This window comes from Periplaneta americana, chromosome 2 (assembly GCF_040183065.1).
Source record: "Periplaneta americana isolate PAMFEO1 chromosome 2, P.americana_PAMFEO1_priV1, whole genome shotgun sequence".
Taxonomy (NCBI): Eukaryota; Metazoa; Arthropoda; class Insecta; order Blattodea; family Blattidae; genus Periplaneta; species Periplaneta americana.
Window position 1 is genome coordinate 29,585,468 of NC_091118.1, and position 20,074 is coordinate 29,605,541.

Consider the following 20,074-nt stretch of genomic DNA (forward strand, 5'->3'; position numbering starts at 1 on the left):
TTAAAATAACGTTAAATAAAAAATTACAAAATTACAAGTATCATATTATTGTCCATTAACAGCGTCTGTAGTTTAAAAGAAACGTTCAGTAAAGAATTATAATTATAATTATTTTATTGTATATGAATAGCGTCTGAATTTTGAAAAGAAAGTTAAATAAAGAATTACAAGTATCATATTATTGTCCATCAACAGCGTCTGTAGTTTAAAAGAAACGTTAAATAAAGAATTATAATTATAATTTTATTGTATATGAATAGCGTCTGAATTTTGAAGAGAAAGTTAAATAAAGAATTACAAGTATCATATTATTGTCCATCAACAGCGTCTGTGGTTTAAAAGAAAAGTTAAATAAAGAATTATAATCATAATTTTATTGTATACGAATAGCGTCTGAATTTTGAAGAGAAAGTTAAATAAAGAATTACAAGTATCATATTATTGTCCATCAACAGCGCCTACAGTTTAAAAGAAACGTTGAGTAAAGAATTATAATTATAATTTTATTGTATACAAATAGCGTCTGAATTTTGAAAAGAAAGTTAAATAAAGAATTACAAGTATCATACTATTGTCCATCAACAGCGTCTGTAGTTTAAAAGAAACGTTGAGTAAAGAATTATAATTATAATTTTATTGTATATGAATAGCGTCTGAATTTTGAAGAGAAAGTTAAATAAAGAATTACAAGTATCATATTATTGTCCATCAATAGCGTCTGTAGTTTAAAAGAAACGTTGAATAAAGAATTATAATCATAATATCATTGTATATGAATAGCGTCTGAATTTTGAAAAGAAAGTTAAAGAATTACAAGTATCATATTACTGTCCAACAACAGCGTCTGTAGTTTAAAAGAAACGTTGAGTAAGGAATTATAATTATAATTTTATTGTATATGAATAGCGTCTGAATTTGAAGAGAAAGTTAAATAAAGAATTACAAGTATCATATTATTGTCCATCAACAGCGTCTGTAGTTTAAAAGAAACGTTGAATAAAGAATTATAATCATAATTTTATTGTATATGAATAGCGTCTGAATTTTGAAAAGAAAGTTAAAGAATTACAAGTATCATATTACTGTCCAACAACAGCGTCTGTAGTTTAAAAGAAACGTTGAGTAAGGAATTATAATTATAATTTTATTGTATACAAATAGCGTCTGAATTTTGAAGAGAAAGTTAAATAAAGAATTACAAGTATCATCTTATTGTCCATCAACAGGGTCTATAGTGTAAAAGAAACGTTAAGTAAAGAATTATAATTATAATTATCATCTCATCGCTTACGAATAGCCTCTGTATTTTAAAAGGATCATTAAATGATGAACTATTAATACGATTATCATCAAATCATCTATGAATAGCCTTTGCAGTTCATAATAAAGGTTAATTAAATAATCACAATTACAAATACGTCTTATCTATGAATAGTCTCTGCGCTTTATACGTAACGTTAAATAAAGAATTACGATTCCAGTTATAATTTTATCATCTATGGAGGTTTGAAAGAACCTTTAAATGAAGAATTGCAATTACAATTATCATCTTATCATCTTTAAGTATTATCTGTAGTTTAAAGGGAATGTTAAATAATTACAATTCAAGTATCATCTTATCGCCTTCGTAGTTTCAAATTGGACAGGTGGCCTGGTCGGTTTGTAAACCAAATACTGACAGATCATCTTACCTCCAGAAGAATCGTTAATTATAAACCATGCCAATATAGAGATATCTGATCATTCTGTGGAAAAATAACTGACATATTTTGTTGAACTTGGTAAAAGGCCGTTGTGCCTGAACTCGAAATGGATAATGATATACGGTGTGTTTCCGAAAAATTTTAAAATAAATAAATTGCTTCGTAAACACAAAATATAAACAAAATCCACTCAAAACTTCAGAAAAATACATGTAGACAGACAGAGAGCTTGCCCAAATAACTTTTTGTTTATCAGGAATGCTAAAAATGATACTTTTAAACATCATAACACCTGCATTGAGAAATTGGAAGACAAAATTTTGTACTCACGTGGGGGAGCTACCTCGTTTCGGACAGCAGACTCCCGGCACGAAGAGGCTCTTGAAGCAAATGGACTGTCGAAGATTGCTAAGATCCAGCAGCAGCTGTGGACAGCTGCTCAAGTCATCGCAAGAGCCTTGAAGGCCGTCTGGCGTGGTGCACGGTCTGCCGGCCGCATCGTCAGCTTTCGTATTCAGCGTCACCGTCCCGGAGTTGATGGACACTACAGGGGGCAGAGCTCCCCGAACAAGAGGAGCAATTGTATCAGTAACGTTGCGACCGAGCACGTTCTTGCTTATGGTGTAGATGGCGCCTGGAAGCTCCTCGTTCTCGCGGTCTGCTCCCCTCGTGATGTTCACTAGATAACGTCCCACCGTGTTGATTGCTCCCAAAGTCTCGCTGATGGTAGCTAACGTCTCGCGTCTTCCTGGGCCGAAGAGATCTCTCCCAGATTCATCTTCTTCCTCAATGGAAAATTCTCCTGGATCAAAAACAGCTTGATCAAATTTTGGCACCCTAGCTTTTCGAAAATACATCGGGCGATGCACAGAATCGCCTCTGATGTTTCCTGAATTATATATATGACCATTCCTCAGATTTGCATTTCGCTCTTGGGATTCGCTGAAGAAATCATCAGCTTGCAAACGGGAGTTTCTTGCTTCCTGACTTCCAATTTGCGCACGAAAACCACTGTCTGGAAAGTCATTGTTCCTGAATGCTACTGAAGACGATTCTACGTTCCTTAATTGTGGTTTATAGGCGACAAAATCTTCATGTCCCCTATTTACATCACGATTGGCTTCACGACTGCCTTCAAATGTTTTCAACGTGTCTTTGGAGGCAAAACGAATGTCTGATCCCTGATTTTCATACTTCTGAGAGTTTCTATCGCTTTCTAACAGATGCCTCTGTGAAGCATCTTGAATTGGAGTACGAACCTGGCCATCTTCAAATGTGAACGTCTCCTTGGAAACCGAACGGAAGTTTGTTCCCTGATCTTCAGGCTGTATGTAGCCTCTATCTGACTCTGATAGATGTCTCTGTGTATTTCTGGATTGAAAGAATGTATTCGATGATGAACTTGAGTGCTTTATAGTCTCTGGAGGTCTCCAAAATGAAGTAGGGTCTCTATCAGTCGTAGGAGATGACGTGGAGTCAGGCGTCCTCCAAGGGACTCCCTGTCGTCGGAAGGGGCTTTCCTCTGAACGAGAAGCGTCTTGTCTGGGAACTCGTAATGTCTGCGATGCCACAGAATGCTGCCATTGCTGCGATTCTTCTGGCGTCTGTCCCAAGTTACTGCCAGTTGATGACCAGCGCACTAAAAGAAGAAAACGTCTGTCAGTGTCGTTTGTCAACAAAGATTTTTCCTGAAAATGTAAGGGTTTCAAATATCCTTTCGTAATCATTGTCTTATTAAATACAGACTCCGAACTGCCTTTCTAGTTTAAAATAGGACGTTAAATAAAAATCAATTTTAGTATTACCATCTTATCGTCTTTGAATATTTTCTGTAGTTTGAAAGGAACCTCAAATAAAAAAAAATTCAATTACAATTATCATCTTGTCGTCCATAAACAGTCACTGTAACTTAAGAGGAATGTTAAATGAAGAACTGCAATAAATTATCATATTATTGTCTATGAACAGCTTCTGTAGCTTAAGAGAAACGTTAAGCAAAGAATTACAATTATCAGCTTTGGTATTGTCTACGAATAGCCTCTGTAGCTTAAGAGAAACGTTAAATAAAGAATTACAATTACAATTATCAACTTATCGTCTATAATTAATTAGCCTCTGTATTTTAAATTGACTATGAAACCAGCGTAAGCGAGTTTCACAATTTTCATACGAGCGTCTTAATTATCATTATAGGCAAGATGTATACGACTGTTTTTGTTCGACCATAATTAAATGTCTCAGTTTTGGGTCTTTACAAATATCTTATCTTCTTACTTTAGTGATAATAAAATAGTGAACATGCGTGTATTTTCAGCGCGTTCTCGACTATTGCAACAGATGGCACGAGTGTGAGTGTCTTTTTAGCATGTTTCCGAGTAGTGCAACAGATGGCAGGCGTGTACGCCGTATTTATTGATTTTTTGCAAGGCTTGGTATGGAGGTTTTAACCTTAAAGCAACACACATTAAAACGCATGGAATGAACTCAATTTATAAAAATATTAAAATTAACATAAAGAGAACTTATTTTATTTTAAATATATGTTGTTTGTGCAGTTTGTGCAATTTATCTGGGGAATGACTCTCAGTGACATGTTTGAAGTTGGGTTACTATTTATTTTAGTGATTCGATCAATGTCACTTACAAAATTCGTGCCTGCCATTTTGGATGGTGCTCTCAAGGCTTGCGGGATGTTACGCGTAAGATATTAATCAATACCGCATATGCTTAGTTGTAAATCGATAGTTACAATAACATAATTAACATCAATATTTTTAATGTATGTCATTAAGATACAGTTACATCACATGTGACGAGCGTTTTATGGTATGGACGAGCAAAAATTATTATAATTTTAATTATTATCATATCATCTATTTATGTTTGTGTAGTTTAAAAGATGCAGTGAGTCTGGTGCTACGTCTCAAATGGAAATGGGGCTGACACGTGAGTAGGATGGACTGCAGCAGGTGGACGTATGCCTCGACCATGTGGGACCCACGCATTGGGAAAAGAAGCAGAAAACGTCCAAGGAGAAGGTGGTCGGACGTGTTCCGGAGAGAGATTGGAGCGCAGTGGACGAGAACAGCGAGGGACAGGCAGGCATGGAAAAGACTGGAAGAAATTACGAACACTATGTAAACTGTGTATAGTTGTGTATTGTTTATATAGTTATTTTTGTGTGTGTCAGTTTGGATAGTTTGATTCCGTGTACAGTTGGTATAATTCATGTATTTAGTTAGTATAATTTTTGTGTTCAATTGTATCGTTTTTGTGCGTTTAGTTTGGATAATTTGTGTGTTTAGGCTGTACAATTTATGTGTGGAATTTGTATAGGTTTTTGTGTATTTAGTTTGTGTGTGAGTTAAGACTATGTATGGTTCAGTTTGTGTATTTTTTTTTCTTTTTTTATCGTGTGTTCAGTGTGGATAGTTGTGTTCAGATTATAATTTGTGTGTTTAGTTTGCATAATTTATGTGTTTAGTCTGTATAGTTTTTCGTGTTTAGTTGGTATAATTTGTTTATGTGTTTAGTTTGTAAGTGTATAGTGTAAGCTCTCTTGGACTGGCTCCCCAAGTGTAGTAGACCTTCAGCTCACCCTACACTCTCCTATAGGAGGCCGTTGCCCTTATGGGATTTCAGGCTTTTCGTATTTCGTAGTTTAAAAGAAACGTTCAATAAAGAATTAAAATTACATTTATCACCTTATCGTCTATGAATACCATCACCGCTGGCCTTCTATGCCCAAGGTTGCCAAGGGTTCGATCCCGGGCCAGGCCGATGGCATTTAAGTGTGCTTAAATGCGACAGGCTCATGTCAGTACATTTACTGGCATGTAAAAGAACTCCTGCGGGACAAAATTCCGGCACATCCGGCGATGCTGATATAACCTCTGCAGTTGCGAGCGTCGTTAAATAAAACATAACATTTTAATAGCATCTGTAGTTTAAAAGTAAAGTTAAATATGGAATTAGAATTATAATAATTATCATCGTATCGCTCAGTTAGTCGGCCAGTATGTCAGTGACTTCAGTTCACGCATTCCGTTTAAATTCTCCATATAATTACATTAATATTAACACAGACTGAGATATTATATTGTGACAGCTGCAACGGGGTTTGAACACGCGTCCGACAGGGCGCGCGGCAGACGAAACGCTGGTACGGGGAGCATCTGCATGCTGAAGGGCAGAGGGGGTGTATTACGTCAACGCGACGAGGGGAGGGTGCGCGCGCAACTGCTGCGTGCGGAGTGAAGGGGGGACGGACCCTCCCGACTCTTCCAGAAGTCCGTCGAAGTGGAGATATCCAGATAATTCGAGAGAGCTATCTCTGCACACCCGTAGAAATTTCTCGCAACGATGATTTTGCTATAAAAGAAGAAACGCGAGCGAACTTGAACAGTTTTTCAGTTGATTAGTTCAGTCAGTAAGCCAGTGAACAGAGCAAGCCAGACAGTCTTGTGTACCGGAGTTCGACTTGAGTGTGCGTCCGCAACTGTGTCAGCATCCGAAGGCCTGAGTTCGAGTGCAGTGGGCCGCAGTTGGAGGGACCTGAGTTCGAGTGCAGTGGACCGCAGTTGGGACCTGAGTTCGAGTACAGTGGACTGTCTCTGAAGGTCTGTGGTTCGAGATACTGTGAACTCGAGTGACTGAGCTAGAAGAACTGTGAACTGAGAACTGACAGTTCTGATTTGTAAATAGTGCTTTGTAAATATTAGTTAAGATTAACAGTTCATTGTTGTTCGTAACAGTCCAAGTAAATTGTCATTGTCGTTTGTAGAGTGCAATAACAAACGCTGTGTTGCTGTGCGAAGAGCAAATCCCATTGTTGCCGAGAGCGTTTAATGTGAATTGTAGAAAGGAATTATTATTGTTGAGTTGAAATAAATTTACAATATGTTATCCAAAATAAAAAATTATACAGAATAAATATAAAGGGTTTAATATTTCGACACCGTTCTGGTAGATTTGAAAAGAGTTTGTAACAATGTCAACGTTCTGGAAGAAGCTCTATTTCCCTTATAATGAGCGAAAAATGTACGTTGGTACGACCAGTTCACATGGGATACAGGAAGGGGTGGGATTTCTTATACGTTCATCAGAATTGGAACGCGACAGCAAAGAGAGCGGCTTGGCGAGGGGCAGAATAAACAAAAGCCGCGCGAGATACGTGACGGCGTGCCAATGCTGTCCAGCGTAATGAGTGAAATCAGGCCAAGTGCAACAAGCATGCATATGGGTTCATTAATCAGGAAGAGAGGGGAAGAAATGAACGATACAATTAATGAAGAGATAAACGAATGAATTAAATGGCGAAATAATGAAGTAACAGAACAAATAGGCGTAAGTAACGAAATTACGCAATAAAAATCAGGTAGAACTACCGATTCCCAGACTGATTGTCCAGTGACATTATGTCCACAGTATTTACGCCCACCAGAAATTTTCGTCCAGTTGAGATTTTAGTTCACAGTAATTGTATGTCCATAACAATTTTATGATTAATATGAATAGGATAGAATCAGTGAAATGTGTCGTAGTTCCAGTGCAGTGAGTGAGTTGACAGCGAAATGAGTGTAATGTGGAAAGGTACTTGTGCAGATATGAACATATCATACTCGTGGGTTTTAGTTCGAACTTAGGTTTAAGATACAAATTAGATTTATTTTAAATGTTATTTTAAGTGATCGTGCTTCATTTAATTTAGGATATTCCCTATTATTATTATTATTATTATTATTATTATTATTATTATTATCATTATTATTATTATTAACATTATTATTATAAATTATTGTTAGTATTAATTATTAGTATTATTATTCCTTGTCTTTTTTATTAATTGTGTTTATTATTGTCATTATTGAGTGTAATTAGTTACCACTGCCACCGGGTATATACCCATTGCAGTGTGAATAAATACATACATACAATATAAATATTTTATTGTCAACAGGTGTTACATCTATCTATATGTAATGATGGCTCTTACATTTCAGTATATGATGGCACCACCATTTATTTACATTTAGATTACTATCATTTTAACACTTCATTTGTGTTTCTCCTATAACTCGTACATTTATATCCTCTTCCCTTATAGTTTCTCAACTTTAACCCCTATTACCATCTCAGATTAGGAAATTAATAAAATAAAAAATTAAAAACTTACTGAATTAATAAAACAGATCGATGATTCGAGGAATTAATAAAGTAAGGAATTAAGTAAATAATAAGTTAGTGAAATAAAAATTAATTAAGTAATAATTTAATAAAGGTATAAAATAATAAAATAAGAAGTAACGTAAAAAAGTAATAGGAAAACAAATTAAGGCATTAACATTTTTTATTAATAAAGTAACACATTAAGGAATTAAGAAACTAATGGAGTAATATAGCAAGAAAAGAACAAAGTAATGGAGCAATATAGTAAGAAAAGGACAAAGTAATGGAGTAATATAGTAAGAAAAGGACAAAGTAATGGAGCAATATAGTAATAAAAGGACAAAAAAAATGGAGTATAATTGTAAGAAAAGGACAAACTAATTGAGTAATATAGTAAGAAAAGGACAAACAAATGGAGTATAATTGTAAGAAAAGGACAAACTAATTGAGTAATATAGTAAGAAAAGGACAAACAAATGGAGTATAATTGTAAGAAAAGGACAAAGTAATGGAGCAATATAGTAAGAAAATGACTAACTAATGGGGTAATATAGCAAGAAAAAGACAACCTAATGGAGTAATATACTCAAGAAAAGACAAACTAATGGAATAATATAGTAAAAAAGGACAAAGTAATGGAGTAATATAGTAAGAAAAGGACAAACAAATGGAGTATAATTGTAAGAAAAGGAGAAACTAATGGAGTAATATAGTAAGAAAAGGACAAAGTAATGGAGTAATATAGTAAGGAAAGGACAAACTAATGCAGTAATATAGTAAGAAAAGGACTAGTACAGTAATATAGTCAAGAAAGAACAAACTAATGGAGCAATATAGTAAGAAAATGACAAAGTAATGGAGTAAAATACTCAAGAAAGGACAAACTAATGGAGTAATATAGTAAGAAAGGACAAACTAATGGAGTAGTATAGTCAAGAAAGGACAAACTAATGGAGTAACATAGTAAAAAAGGACAAACTAATGGAGTAATATAGCAAGAAAGAAAGGACAAACTAATGGAGTAATATAGTAAGAAAAGGACAAACTAATGGAGTAACATAGTAAAAAAGGACAAACTAATGGAGTAATACAGTAAAAAAGGACAAAGTAATGGAGTAATATAGTAAGAAAAGGACAAATTAATGGAGTAATATAGTCAAGAAAGGACAAACTAATGAAATAATATGGTAAGGAAAGGGCAAACTAATGGAGTAGTATAGTCAAGAAAGGACAAACTAATGGAGTAATATAGTACCGTAAGGAATCGACAAATTAATGTAATATGTAACATAATAAGAAAGTAACAAATTAAAGAAGTAAACTAATGGAGTGACAAACTGGACAAATAATAAATTAGTGAAGTAACAACTTAAGAAAATAACAAATTAATAGAGTAACAAATCAAGGAAGTAAAAAATTAACAACTTAACAAATTAAGAAAACGACAACTCAAAAGGTAACAAATTAAGGAATTGACAAATTAATGGAATAATAAATTAAAGGAGCAATAAATTAATGAACTAATAAAGCATCAGTATAATGTAGTACCATGTAGTTCACTGATTAATGAACAAAATGAGAAGGGATAATCTAAATTTAAATAAAAATGAAAAAAAAATAAGTGGAAAATATGAAGCATTATCTCAATGTATGGTTGATAGGAATGGCATGTTTAAAAACAGTCACAGACATTAAGTGGGGAAAACCAGACAATATTAGGTATAAAGGAAATCGTGAAGAACTTGCCAATTCATGATGACAAAAAAGAACTTAGTACGCGGAAGAAGCAATGAAAGAATACTGAAATAAGATTTATATTTGAAGTCAAGAGTTAAAATTGTTTTTCATTATGATTACGACGATGATGATGATGATGATTATGACGATTATGACGACAGTCATGGTACTGACGGTGCTGATTTTGAGTCTATGTTTTTATGTATATTTCCCTACTAAGTCTAGGTTTTGTGATAAGAACTCTTTTACGTATGACAACTTATCATTTTTGTATTATTTTATTTTGAAGGTCATATACCACATATATGAGTATCTAAGTTAGAGCGCACTAATGATTACGAACTAAAAAACTACGAACTGTACTGAATTATATTTTAAATGCTGGAAATAAAACTGTCTCACTAAGGTCTTCCTTATGGATTCACCGTTCGAGATATGTTCAGTTTTTCTATATTTTACCGCTTGAGATTTGCTAAAAAAAAACAGACGCGTAATACGACATCTGGTGGTAACTCCCAATATATTGTCTCAATGCTCTTTTTTCTAACTGCCACATTCAGCGATATGTAAATTATATTATAGACAATCGTAATCTCACTTTAGAGAAACAAAGTATAATCGTAGAGTGTGATTTACAAATCCTTGAAAATCGCTAAACAAATGACATATGAACAGCTTGAAAACACTGCAACGAAATTGAAAGCAAAAAATGTCGGTCATTTGTAATCAATTTACGGATTCAAGAGAGTGGAAAAGTGGTGATACACGGCCAAGGCGAGAGTTAGATGAGGGCTAATGCGTGACGAAGAGAAGAAAGTGGATGTTATCGACTTTTACTTGGGATTAACGAAGAGTTCAGTACACACGAAATCACGAGATAGTCTGCAGTGCTGGCACTAGTCACTGTCCATGAATGAAGTGAGAAATTAAATACTTATGGAATTAATAAGGTTATTTCGTTTATATGACGTCATTCCATTTTCGACAGATGAAATGTAATGAAATTTTGAATTGCAACCAATCACAGTCATACATGGCGATAATTTCTGCAGCTCGATTTATCACCATCAATTTATCGCATGGTCCTTTCTTTGTTTAGTCAGTGTCGCCAACTGTTTCCACGTAAATCGATGAGCATAAATCCATTGTACTAAATAAAATGCGAAATCCTACTTCCACATCTACATCTTCAGCTTCTAATTCCATGTCCATTGTATCTAAAGAAAATGACACTCTTTCATAACAATTGTTCATTTAATGCATTAATATACTGTGCCGGTACTATTTCGCATTGTCTGTGATGAGGCGATAGCAGCGATCCTAGTGGTTAGCAACTATCTATGGATGCATATTTCCCACGTATTGAGCTTCGTGACTGTATATACTAGACTCTGTCATTATCTTAAAGAGTTACAATATAGCGGCAGCATCACATGTTTTCACATCAGAAACTTACAAACGTTGGTGAAACCGCTGATATAGCTTATGCAAGAAATGAACATAGTTTCTTGCCGACGAAGAAAGCACCAATTGCAACACAGTGACTGACAAATGCAGAACATTTCTATTGTTTCAACCATTATTTGAACAATCTGGATTTTCTGCTCATTTCTTTGTCTGAAATAAATTGTCTTCATCCGTAATAATCTGTACAGCTTGCTCAATCCGCTTCTGTCAATTCCATGAAGCTATTAACCACACAACAACGCGACGTTAAATAACCTGGAGATGCCTACGTCAAACTGTGGAGGAAGTATTTAACGCACAGCTAGCCGCCTCGAGTATTCTGGATGAAGTAAACTTATTATACAAATGTCGTAGAACTTTCTAGTATGGTGGCAGATAATTATGATGCCGACGTGTTGTGCATGGAGTGCCTAGAAAATACGTGGCCTCAATACAGTACTAATTTATTTTCACAAAAATCGAATGAATTTGATAACTGAAAAACATATACATAACACCAGAAGAAATGTCCCAACTCTTTCGGCAGAACCTAAATGTCACACTACAGCTGGATTAAGACACAGTAGAAATTATGGACCAAGACTATACAATTCAGTATTGAAAAATAATCCAGACCTAAGCAATTTACACATTCTTAAGTTTAAAAATAAAGTGAAAATGTTTGTATGATATTTGATAAATTTTATTATTATTTTATGCTCGACCATGCCGAAATGTAGTAATTATACACCTGGTAGCAGTCCTTTAATGCATGTCATTAAAGTACACCTACTCATTAAAGTACAGGTGTTTTCAGCCAATACAACTCAGCTTACAGGTGTTCAGCCAATAACGAGTCAGCTTTGTACCGTTATAAAACCGCAAGTATCGATTATTCTCGGATATGCAATCGAAAGAGAATTAGCGAAAAGTCACGGACGCTGGAAATCCAATACTGTCGCAGAAGGTTATGTTCTGTTACTATAATAATTAGCGTTAATTGTAAATAATATTCAAATAAATTCAATTTGTCACCTCGTTTTTCAATGTCGAATTCAATAATCAAAGTTATACCAAGTTTAACGGATTACACAAGGTCAATGACATTATTCTTCCTCGGAAAAAAATCAATACTTTCGCGTCTGCGCGCATCTCACAATTCACGACCTAGAACAAGGTCACTTCTGATCTTGTCAGATACAAATAAAATGTATACATCTGAATACTTATACTCGCTTGCGCTCGTTTCATAAACATCCATACTCGCTTCTTAATTACTATCATTATAGGCTCGTTGCATAATGTACTATTAAGTGTTACTAGCATTATATATTACTAATAATTATTGTATTTATCTGATGCATGTAACCTATAAGATAAAACATTGTAATAATAAAGATAAAACATTATAATAAATATAAATAGATCATTTTCTTAATTAATAACAGTGTATATCTCCAATAAATGATTTCTTAGCATCGCCACAGATAGGGCCTACACTTGATTGTACTTGTCACTATCTCTTGTCACTAGAGAGTTCTTAAAATTTATATTTTCCCCGCCATTCATAAAATATTTTGATATGATACCTCTTGCACAAAAGGGGAGATCTATAACTGAAACTTTATTAATATATTTCAGTATTATTTGTATTTATCCTGGTAATAATGAACAGTTTGACTCGTAGACATTTTGTTTTTCAGCATTAACTTCCCAAGATTGTATGAGAAGATTCGAAGAGAATGGCAGTTACGTAGACCTTCGGCTCTCCCCTACCACCAATAATGCATAACACAATGTCAATACGGCGGTTGCTGTCGTCTGCGATGCAACGAACTTTTCTGTTGATTTTCGAGTTCATTTTTTTCTGGTTATTATATGGTTATTTAAGTTGTGTTAACTCTCGCTAAGTGGTTTTATATTATATTTTATCCGTCTTAGTATTTATTTTATTATTGTAAATATTTTTGTTTTATTATTATTATTATTATTATTATTATTATTATTATTATTATTACTATTATTACTATTATTTCTATCATCAACATTATCATTGATCTCTGTAAAATTTATGTAGACTATGGACTGTACCCGAGCACGAGCATATGCTCATTTCGGGTATCTATTTCATATGTATCATTTCAAATGTTAAATTGTGAATAAATTTGAAAATTTGAAATTTGAAAATATGTTTTTAGTAGGTTATTTTACGACGCTTTATCAACCCAACATTTGCTCATATTGGGTTGAGGGAAAACCCCGGAATAACCTCAACCTGGTAAACCGGGATTCGAACCCGGGCCACCTGGTTTCTCGGCCAGACGCGCTAACCGTTACTCCACAGGTGTGGACTCAATATTCTTAAACTGAATTTAATGGTATACAGTGATTACTACTATTTGACGATATATGTTCATTTACACATTAATTTCTTCATTATTTAATTTAAATGTTAGTTAATTAAATTACTTGTATTTATTATTTTAATTCGTGGCACGACAACCCATGAAGGGCCAAGGTCGACCAACCAACTGTTGGCTGACCATACGATACTCCCATTCTGACTTGATGATCGTTCACTTCTGCTAAGATATGTGGATGTGAGGCATATTCATTCATTCATTCGCTCATTAATTCATTCATTCACTCAATCATTCGTTCACTCAATCACTCAATCATTCATTCACTCAATCATTCGTTCACTCATTAACTCCCTTATCCATTCTTTCACTCATTCATTCTTTCATTCATTCAGTCACTCATTCATTCTTTCATTCATTCATTCACTCATTCATTTTTTCATTCACTCATTCACTTATTCATTCTTTCATTCACTCATTTATTCTCTCATTTATTCACTTATTTATTCATTCACTCACTCATTCATTCATTCATTCATTCACTCAATCATTCTTTCATTCATTCATTCACTCAATCATTCGCTCACTCATTAACTCCCTTATCCATTCTTTCACTAATTCATTCTTTCATTCTTTCATTCATCATTCACTCATTCATTCTTTCATTCATTCACTCATTCATTCTTTCATTCACTTATTCATTCTTTCATTCACTTATTCATTCTCTCATTCATTCACTTATTTATTCATTCACTCACTCATTCATTCATTCTTCATTCAATCATTCATTCTTCATTCAATCATTCATTCATTCATTCATTCATTCACTCATTCATTTTTTCATTCATTCATTCTCTTATTCATTCTCTCATTCATTCACTTATTTATTCATTCACTTATTTATTAATTCACTCACTCATTCATTCATTCATTCACTCATTCATTATTTCATTCACTTATTCATTCTTTCATTTACTTATTCATTCTCTCATTCATTCACTTATTTATTCATTCACTCTCTCATTCATTCATTCACTCATTCATTCATATAAGCATTATTTTATTTTTCATTATTTACGAAATAATTCTTTTAGTTACACTTGTTCATCCTTTACTTCACTCATTCATTCATTCATTCAACCATTTTTTTATTCATTCATTCATTCATCCATCCTATCTTCTATTCATTCATTCATTCATCCTTTCTTTTATTCAGTCATTCATTATTTCTTTTATTTACGCATTCATTTTGTATTCAATCAATCAATGAATTAAATAAATAATTTTAATTTCTTAATAATGTATTGATTCTTTCATCCTTTTATCTACAATGGATTAAAGAAGAGTTGAGAAACTTGTATTTCGAAATCTGAGTTGTAGTAAAAACGAACGTTAGTAGAGAAAGGTTAGGAAAAGTATTCAGAAATCGAATTTTAGTGTCGTTCCTAACCTGATGTTCGTAGTTGCTCGGTTATTGCAGCAATTGTACTTCACAACGTCCTCACTCTCATCGTTATCGTTGCTACTCTATCGGCTCTTTCAATCTGCAAGGTTATTTTACTTCCACCCTGTATAAAAAATGAACTTAGGAATGCAATTTTTTATCCATAAAGGAGTACCTCCCCCTTAAACAAACAAACAAACGAACGAACAAATAAATGAATAAATAAATAACTAAATATATATATATATATATATATATATATATATATATATACTTTGATTCCACTGTATCAAAAGTGAAAGAAATAGGTTTGTAACTTTACCAAAAATGAAAGAAAAACAAAATTGAATTGTGATGGCGATTCTAATGGCGTTGATTATTGTGATAATTATCAAATAATAATTATGATGGCAATAAAAATAATGATAATTAAATAAAATAATATGACAGAATAATGATAACATAATAAAATGATAATAATAGTAGTAATAATAATAATAATAATAATAATAATAATTTCTAAGGAATGGAAATCGGATTCTTACAACACGTGACTGATATATGATGCATGGAATGTAAACTGTAGCGCCATAACACTTTCTCTTTGTTTAATGAGAAAGTAAAACAGATGAATCCGTCTGGGTATTTCCTTCGGAGGAGTGTAAAAAATCGCACAGCATTAGAAATAAGATGAATATACCCTTCGGAATTAACCGGAAGTAACGGTTCCAGGTTCATAAAGCAATTTTAGCTTATAAACTGTAAAGAAGTCTTGAGTGACAGAAGAAAATGAAGTGATCTTTAAAGTAAACAGACCGGCAAGTGTCTGCCGTGAAGAGAAGAGCAAGTGCAGGAGAGGAGTATGAAGCAAAGTGGAAAACTGGAAAAGAAATAGACGAGGAATTTAATAAAAAGTAGAGAGACTTGGGAAAAGAAAGAGATTGGGGAAAAAGGGAAAGGAGATGAATAAGCGACGAATGAAAGGGAATAAAGTGAGGAAAAACGCGATGAAAAAGAAGAAATAACAAGAACTAAGTGAGGAGACAAACATGAGGGAGTGGCGAGAAAGGAGAAAGCAGTAAGAATATACAAAGAAGAAAAATGTAAAATGAAGCGACTGAGGAACGGGGAAATGCAAGAAGAAACAAAAGAAATAAGGGAAGAAAGAATAATGTAAAGGAAGAGAGGAAAGTTAATAAAGAGATAAAACAAGGAAAATGATTAAAGGAGTTGAGAAATAAAGAACTAATTATTTAATAAGAGATGAAGGAAGTAAAAGGTATGAGAAGTTTAATGGATAAAAGAAAATATGACAGAATTGGCAAATGAAAGAGTGCAACTACGAAGAAGTAATTTAAATGAGGAATCAATAAATACATCAAAGAGTGAATAAAGAAATGCAAGAATCAATGAACATATTAATACAAAAATCTATGAGTGTTCAAATGCAAGAATCAATGAATTGACAAATACAAAAATCAATGAGTATTTAAATGCAAGAATCTATGAGTATTCAAATGAAAGAATCAATGAGTATTCAAATTCAAGAATCTATGAGTATTCAAATGCAAGAATCAACGAATATTCAAGTGCAAGAATCAATGAGCATTGAAATGCAAGAATCAACGACCATTCAAATGCAAGAATATATGAGTATTCAAATGCAAGAATCAATGAGGATTCAAGTGCAAGAATCAATGAGTATTCAAATGTAAGAATCAATGAATAAATGAATGAATACGTGGAAGAAAGAATAAATGAAAATTCCAGTGAATGAACAAGAATGAATGAATAAATAAATGATTAAACGAAAGAATGAATTACTAAGTAAAAGAAGGAATGACTAAATAAATAGGTGAATTAATGAATAAGTGAATGAATGAACAAACGAAGGAATAAATTACTAAATAAACGAAAAATGAATAAATTAATGGATGAATGAACAAAAAAATGAAGTACTAAATAAAATAAAGATGAATAAATGAATATATTAAGATTAAGGAATGAATGATAAACGAAAAATGAATAATTGTATGAATGAATTAAGGAAAGAAAAACTGAATGAATGAATGAATGAATGAATGAATGAATGAATGAATGAATGAATGAATGAATGAATGAATGAATGAATGAATGAATGAATGAAATAATGAATGAATGGATAAAAGAGTGATTAATAAATTAATGAATAAATGAAAGCAAGATTTACTAAAGAAACGAAAGAATGGGTAATTGAATAGATTAATGAATGAAGAGATAAACGAATGAATGGATAAACGAAAGGATGAGTTAATAAATAAACGAAAGAATGAATACCTAACTTAATACATTAATTAAAGCATAAACAAACGAATGATGAATGAATTTTTGGCGGAATAAACGAAAGAAGGAATGAATAAAAGAATAGTTAATAAATCAATATATGAATGAATGAATGAGTGAATGGATGGATGGATAAATGAGTGATTAATAAATTAATGAATAAACGAAAGAATGACTTACTAAAGAAACGAAAGAATGAATAATTGAATAGATTAATGAATGAATAGATGAACGAATGAATGGATAAACGAAATGACGAGTTAATAAATAAACGAAAGAATGAATACCTAAATGAATACATTAATAAATGCATAAAGAAATGAATGAATGAATTTTTGGCTGAATAAACAAAAGAAGGAATGAATAAAAGAATAATTAATAAATCAATATATAAATCAGACGTCTCCAAAAGCCTACTCGCGAGTAAGCCCCTGAACGGAACCGAAGCCAGTACATAATGAGCGCGCTCCGCCTCACCCATCCCCATCTGTAATGCACTGAATGTTTATGCGCAAACGAAGAGCAGTGGCGGACTGCCATTATCATTGTGTTGGTAGGAGTGTTCCACCGTTTCACAATGTCTTCTAATCATGGACGTAGTACATTCTAGGATGAATAGGAAGAGACATTTTTTGTGTTAGTGGGGAGAATGTGAAATGCTTAATTTGTTCGAAAATTCTTAAGGGTGTGTTAAAATTGAACATGCCACGACAATACTCGACTCTTCACAAAGAATATCATACAATTACAGGTATGCTGGACATGTGAAAATAATTTATTTTGGGGCTATCTATATAACTCTTGGTTATACATAATAATCAGTATATTACAATACGTTTACACTCAGTTCCGCATGACAAACATATAGTTTTTCATTTAATTTTAAGTGAAATGCGTAGGCCTACAAATATTTTGATAAATATAAAACAAGAAAATAAAAACACAAATCACGCACGTGTCCTCAGTCTTAAACACAAAAAGCTTTTTGCTAACTATGTTCTAACTTGGAATATTGGAAAATCAATGAAGCCCTTTACAGAAGCATCATTTGTAAAATAGTGCATACAGGACGTTACTAAAATACCGTGTCCAGAACAAAGTCAAAGTTTAAGAAAAATAAAATGTTTCCAATTTCAGTTCAGAGAAGGAGTTTCAAGATTGTAAACGTAATTGAATCTGAAGTCGAAACCACAATTAACCAGTTTGTAGCTTACTCACTTGCATTGGACGAAAGCACAGATAGAAATGACAAAGCTCACCTAGCCATTTTCATCCGAGGAGTTAACGAACATCTTACTGTGTCTGAATGTCTTCTAGATGTAATTACAAAATACAACTGGAGAAGATCTTTTCCAGGCACTAAAGGCACCATAGAACAGAAGAGGTTGAATTTGCAATGTCTTGTGTCAATAGCAACAGACGGGGCTCCAGCTTCATAGTATGTCAAAATAATATACAAACGTATGATATTTCTTATTCTTTTGATGTTATATTATTTATAAACATAAGCAGACCGTTGCCGCGATCCCCCATTGATCGCTTCTATCTGTTGAGGTACGAGTCTCTTCCCCTGCTCTAGCCTTACAGCACACTGTGTTCGGCGGGCAGCGTCGAGAGCACGAATGACTATACTCTTTTTGGAGACCTCTGATATAAATGACTGAATGAATGAATGAATGAATGAATGAATGAATGAATGAATGAATGAATGAATGAAAACGAAGAAAATAAAAATGAAAATGGAACGAAACTGACAAAACTCAAAAGGAAATATTCCTGAAAACAATAGAAAGAATGAAGACAATAAACGATTATTTGTTGATATTAGGAAGAAAACTTACGGTTTTACACAGTGCACTTGGGCTATATGTCTGTAAGCTTCCTAAGATTTCATCATGAGTTTCTTTAATCGTAATCCTAGGCAGAAAGGGACTATTTTTTTGCTGTTATTTGGAGTAGACTATAGGCTATATCCAACCAAAGCCATGTCTTTCGGCGTTCGGTGGCGTCGTCATGGGGATTTCTGCGGGGTGTGATGTTACGCGGACAAGCGCCCCACTTGACGTAATATGGGGATGGGCCATCTCGGAGCCGAGAAAGTGATACGGGATTCCCGTCTGTCAGACACTTTCTCTTTCTTAACTGGGATCCGTGTGCAGCGCGACGCTGCCGTCCTGTCGCAGGAATCGAGGCCGCCCGCACTCTTGTCGCGTAGCAACGAAGGTGCGCTGCCAGGCATCATTTGTTTCCTGAACGACGCTACACATTTCCGGTTACATACTGCCAGGTTCGACTAGCTGCAGGGAAGTGATAATATCTCGTGTCCAGAGACAACGTGAATGTGTCCTAGGGTTTTTCAACCTGTTTACACTAAAAATTCCTAGAATCTTTCCAATTTTTTCCCCTAGATTCCAATAAAAAATCCCTAATTTCAAATATATTTTCAGCTTAAGATTGAATTGTAATCTTTGTTAACATAACTTATAACAACAAATAGAACACAATTAAACGGTCAAGATAAGTATTTAATAGATTATTTTTATTTCTGCACACATTAGCCCTCATAAAGTACTACCAACCATGGCAGAATTGCAAGTATCCCTAACCTCCCTCCTTTCACCGTAAATTTTTGGAATGATGAAACATTAGGGCTAATAATTTTAGTACTGTTTGTACAGCGATTTCTATTAATTATTGAGGGGATTTTGTTTATATTCAGTAATCTAGCAACCACTGGCGAAGCAACTAAATTCAGCATGTTTTGCTATCAGATCTATGCAAAAGATAGTAAATATCAATACCTTAAAAACAATATACTTTGTATACTTCCACTCGGTAATGAGTTTTGGAATAATTTTTTATTGGGTTATTTTACGACGCTGTATCAACATCTC

General features: G+C 33.5%; 1 protein-coding gene across 1 annotated transcript in view; it reads right to left on the reverse strand.

The window, feature by feature from the left end:
• Positions 1-20,074, reverse strand: part of LOC138691605 (uncharacterized) — a 158,126-nt gene that overhangs the window by 23,352 nt on the left and 114,700 nt on the right. The window contains exon 3 of the mRNA XM_069813742.1: positions 2,034-3,342. Within this exon, the coding sequence (XP_069669843.1) occupies positions 2,034-3,342 (1,309 nt within the window). The remainder of the gene's footprint in view (positions 1-2,033; positions 3,343-20,074) is intronic.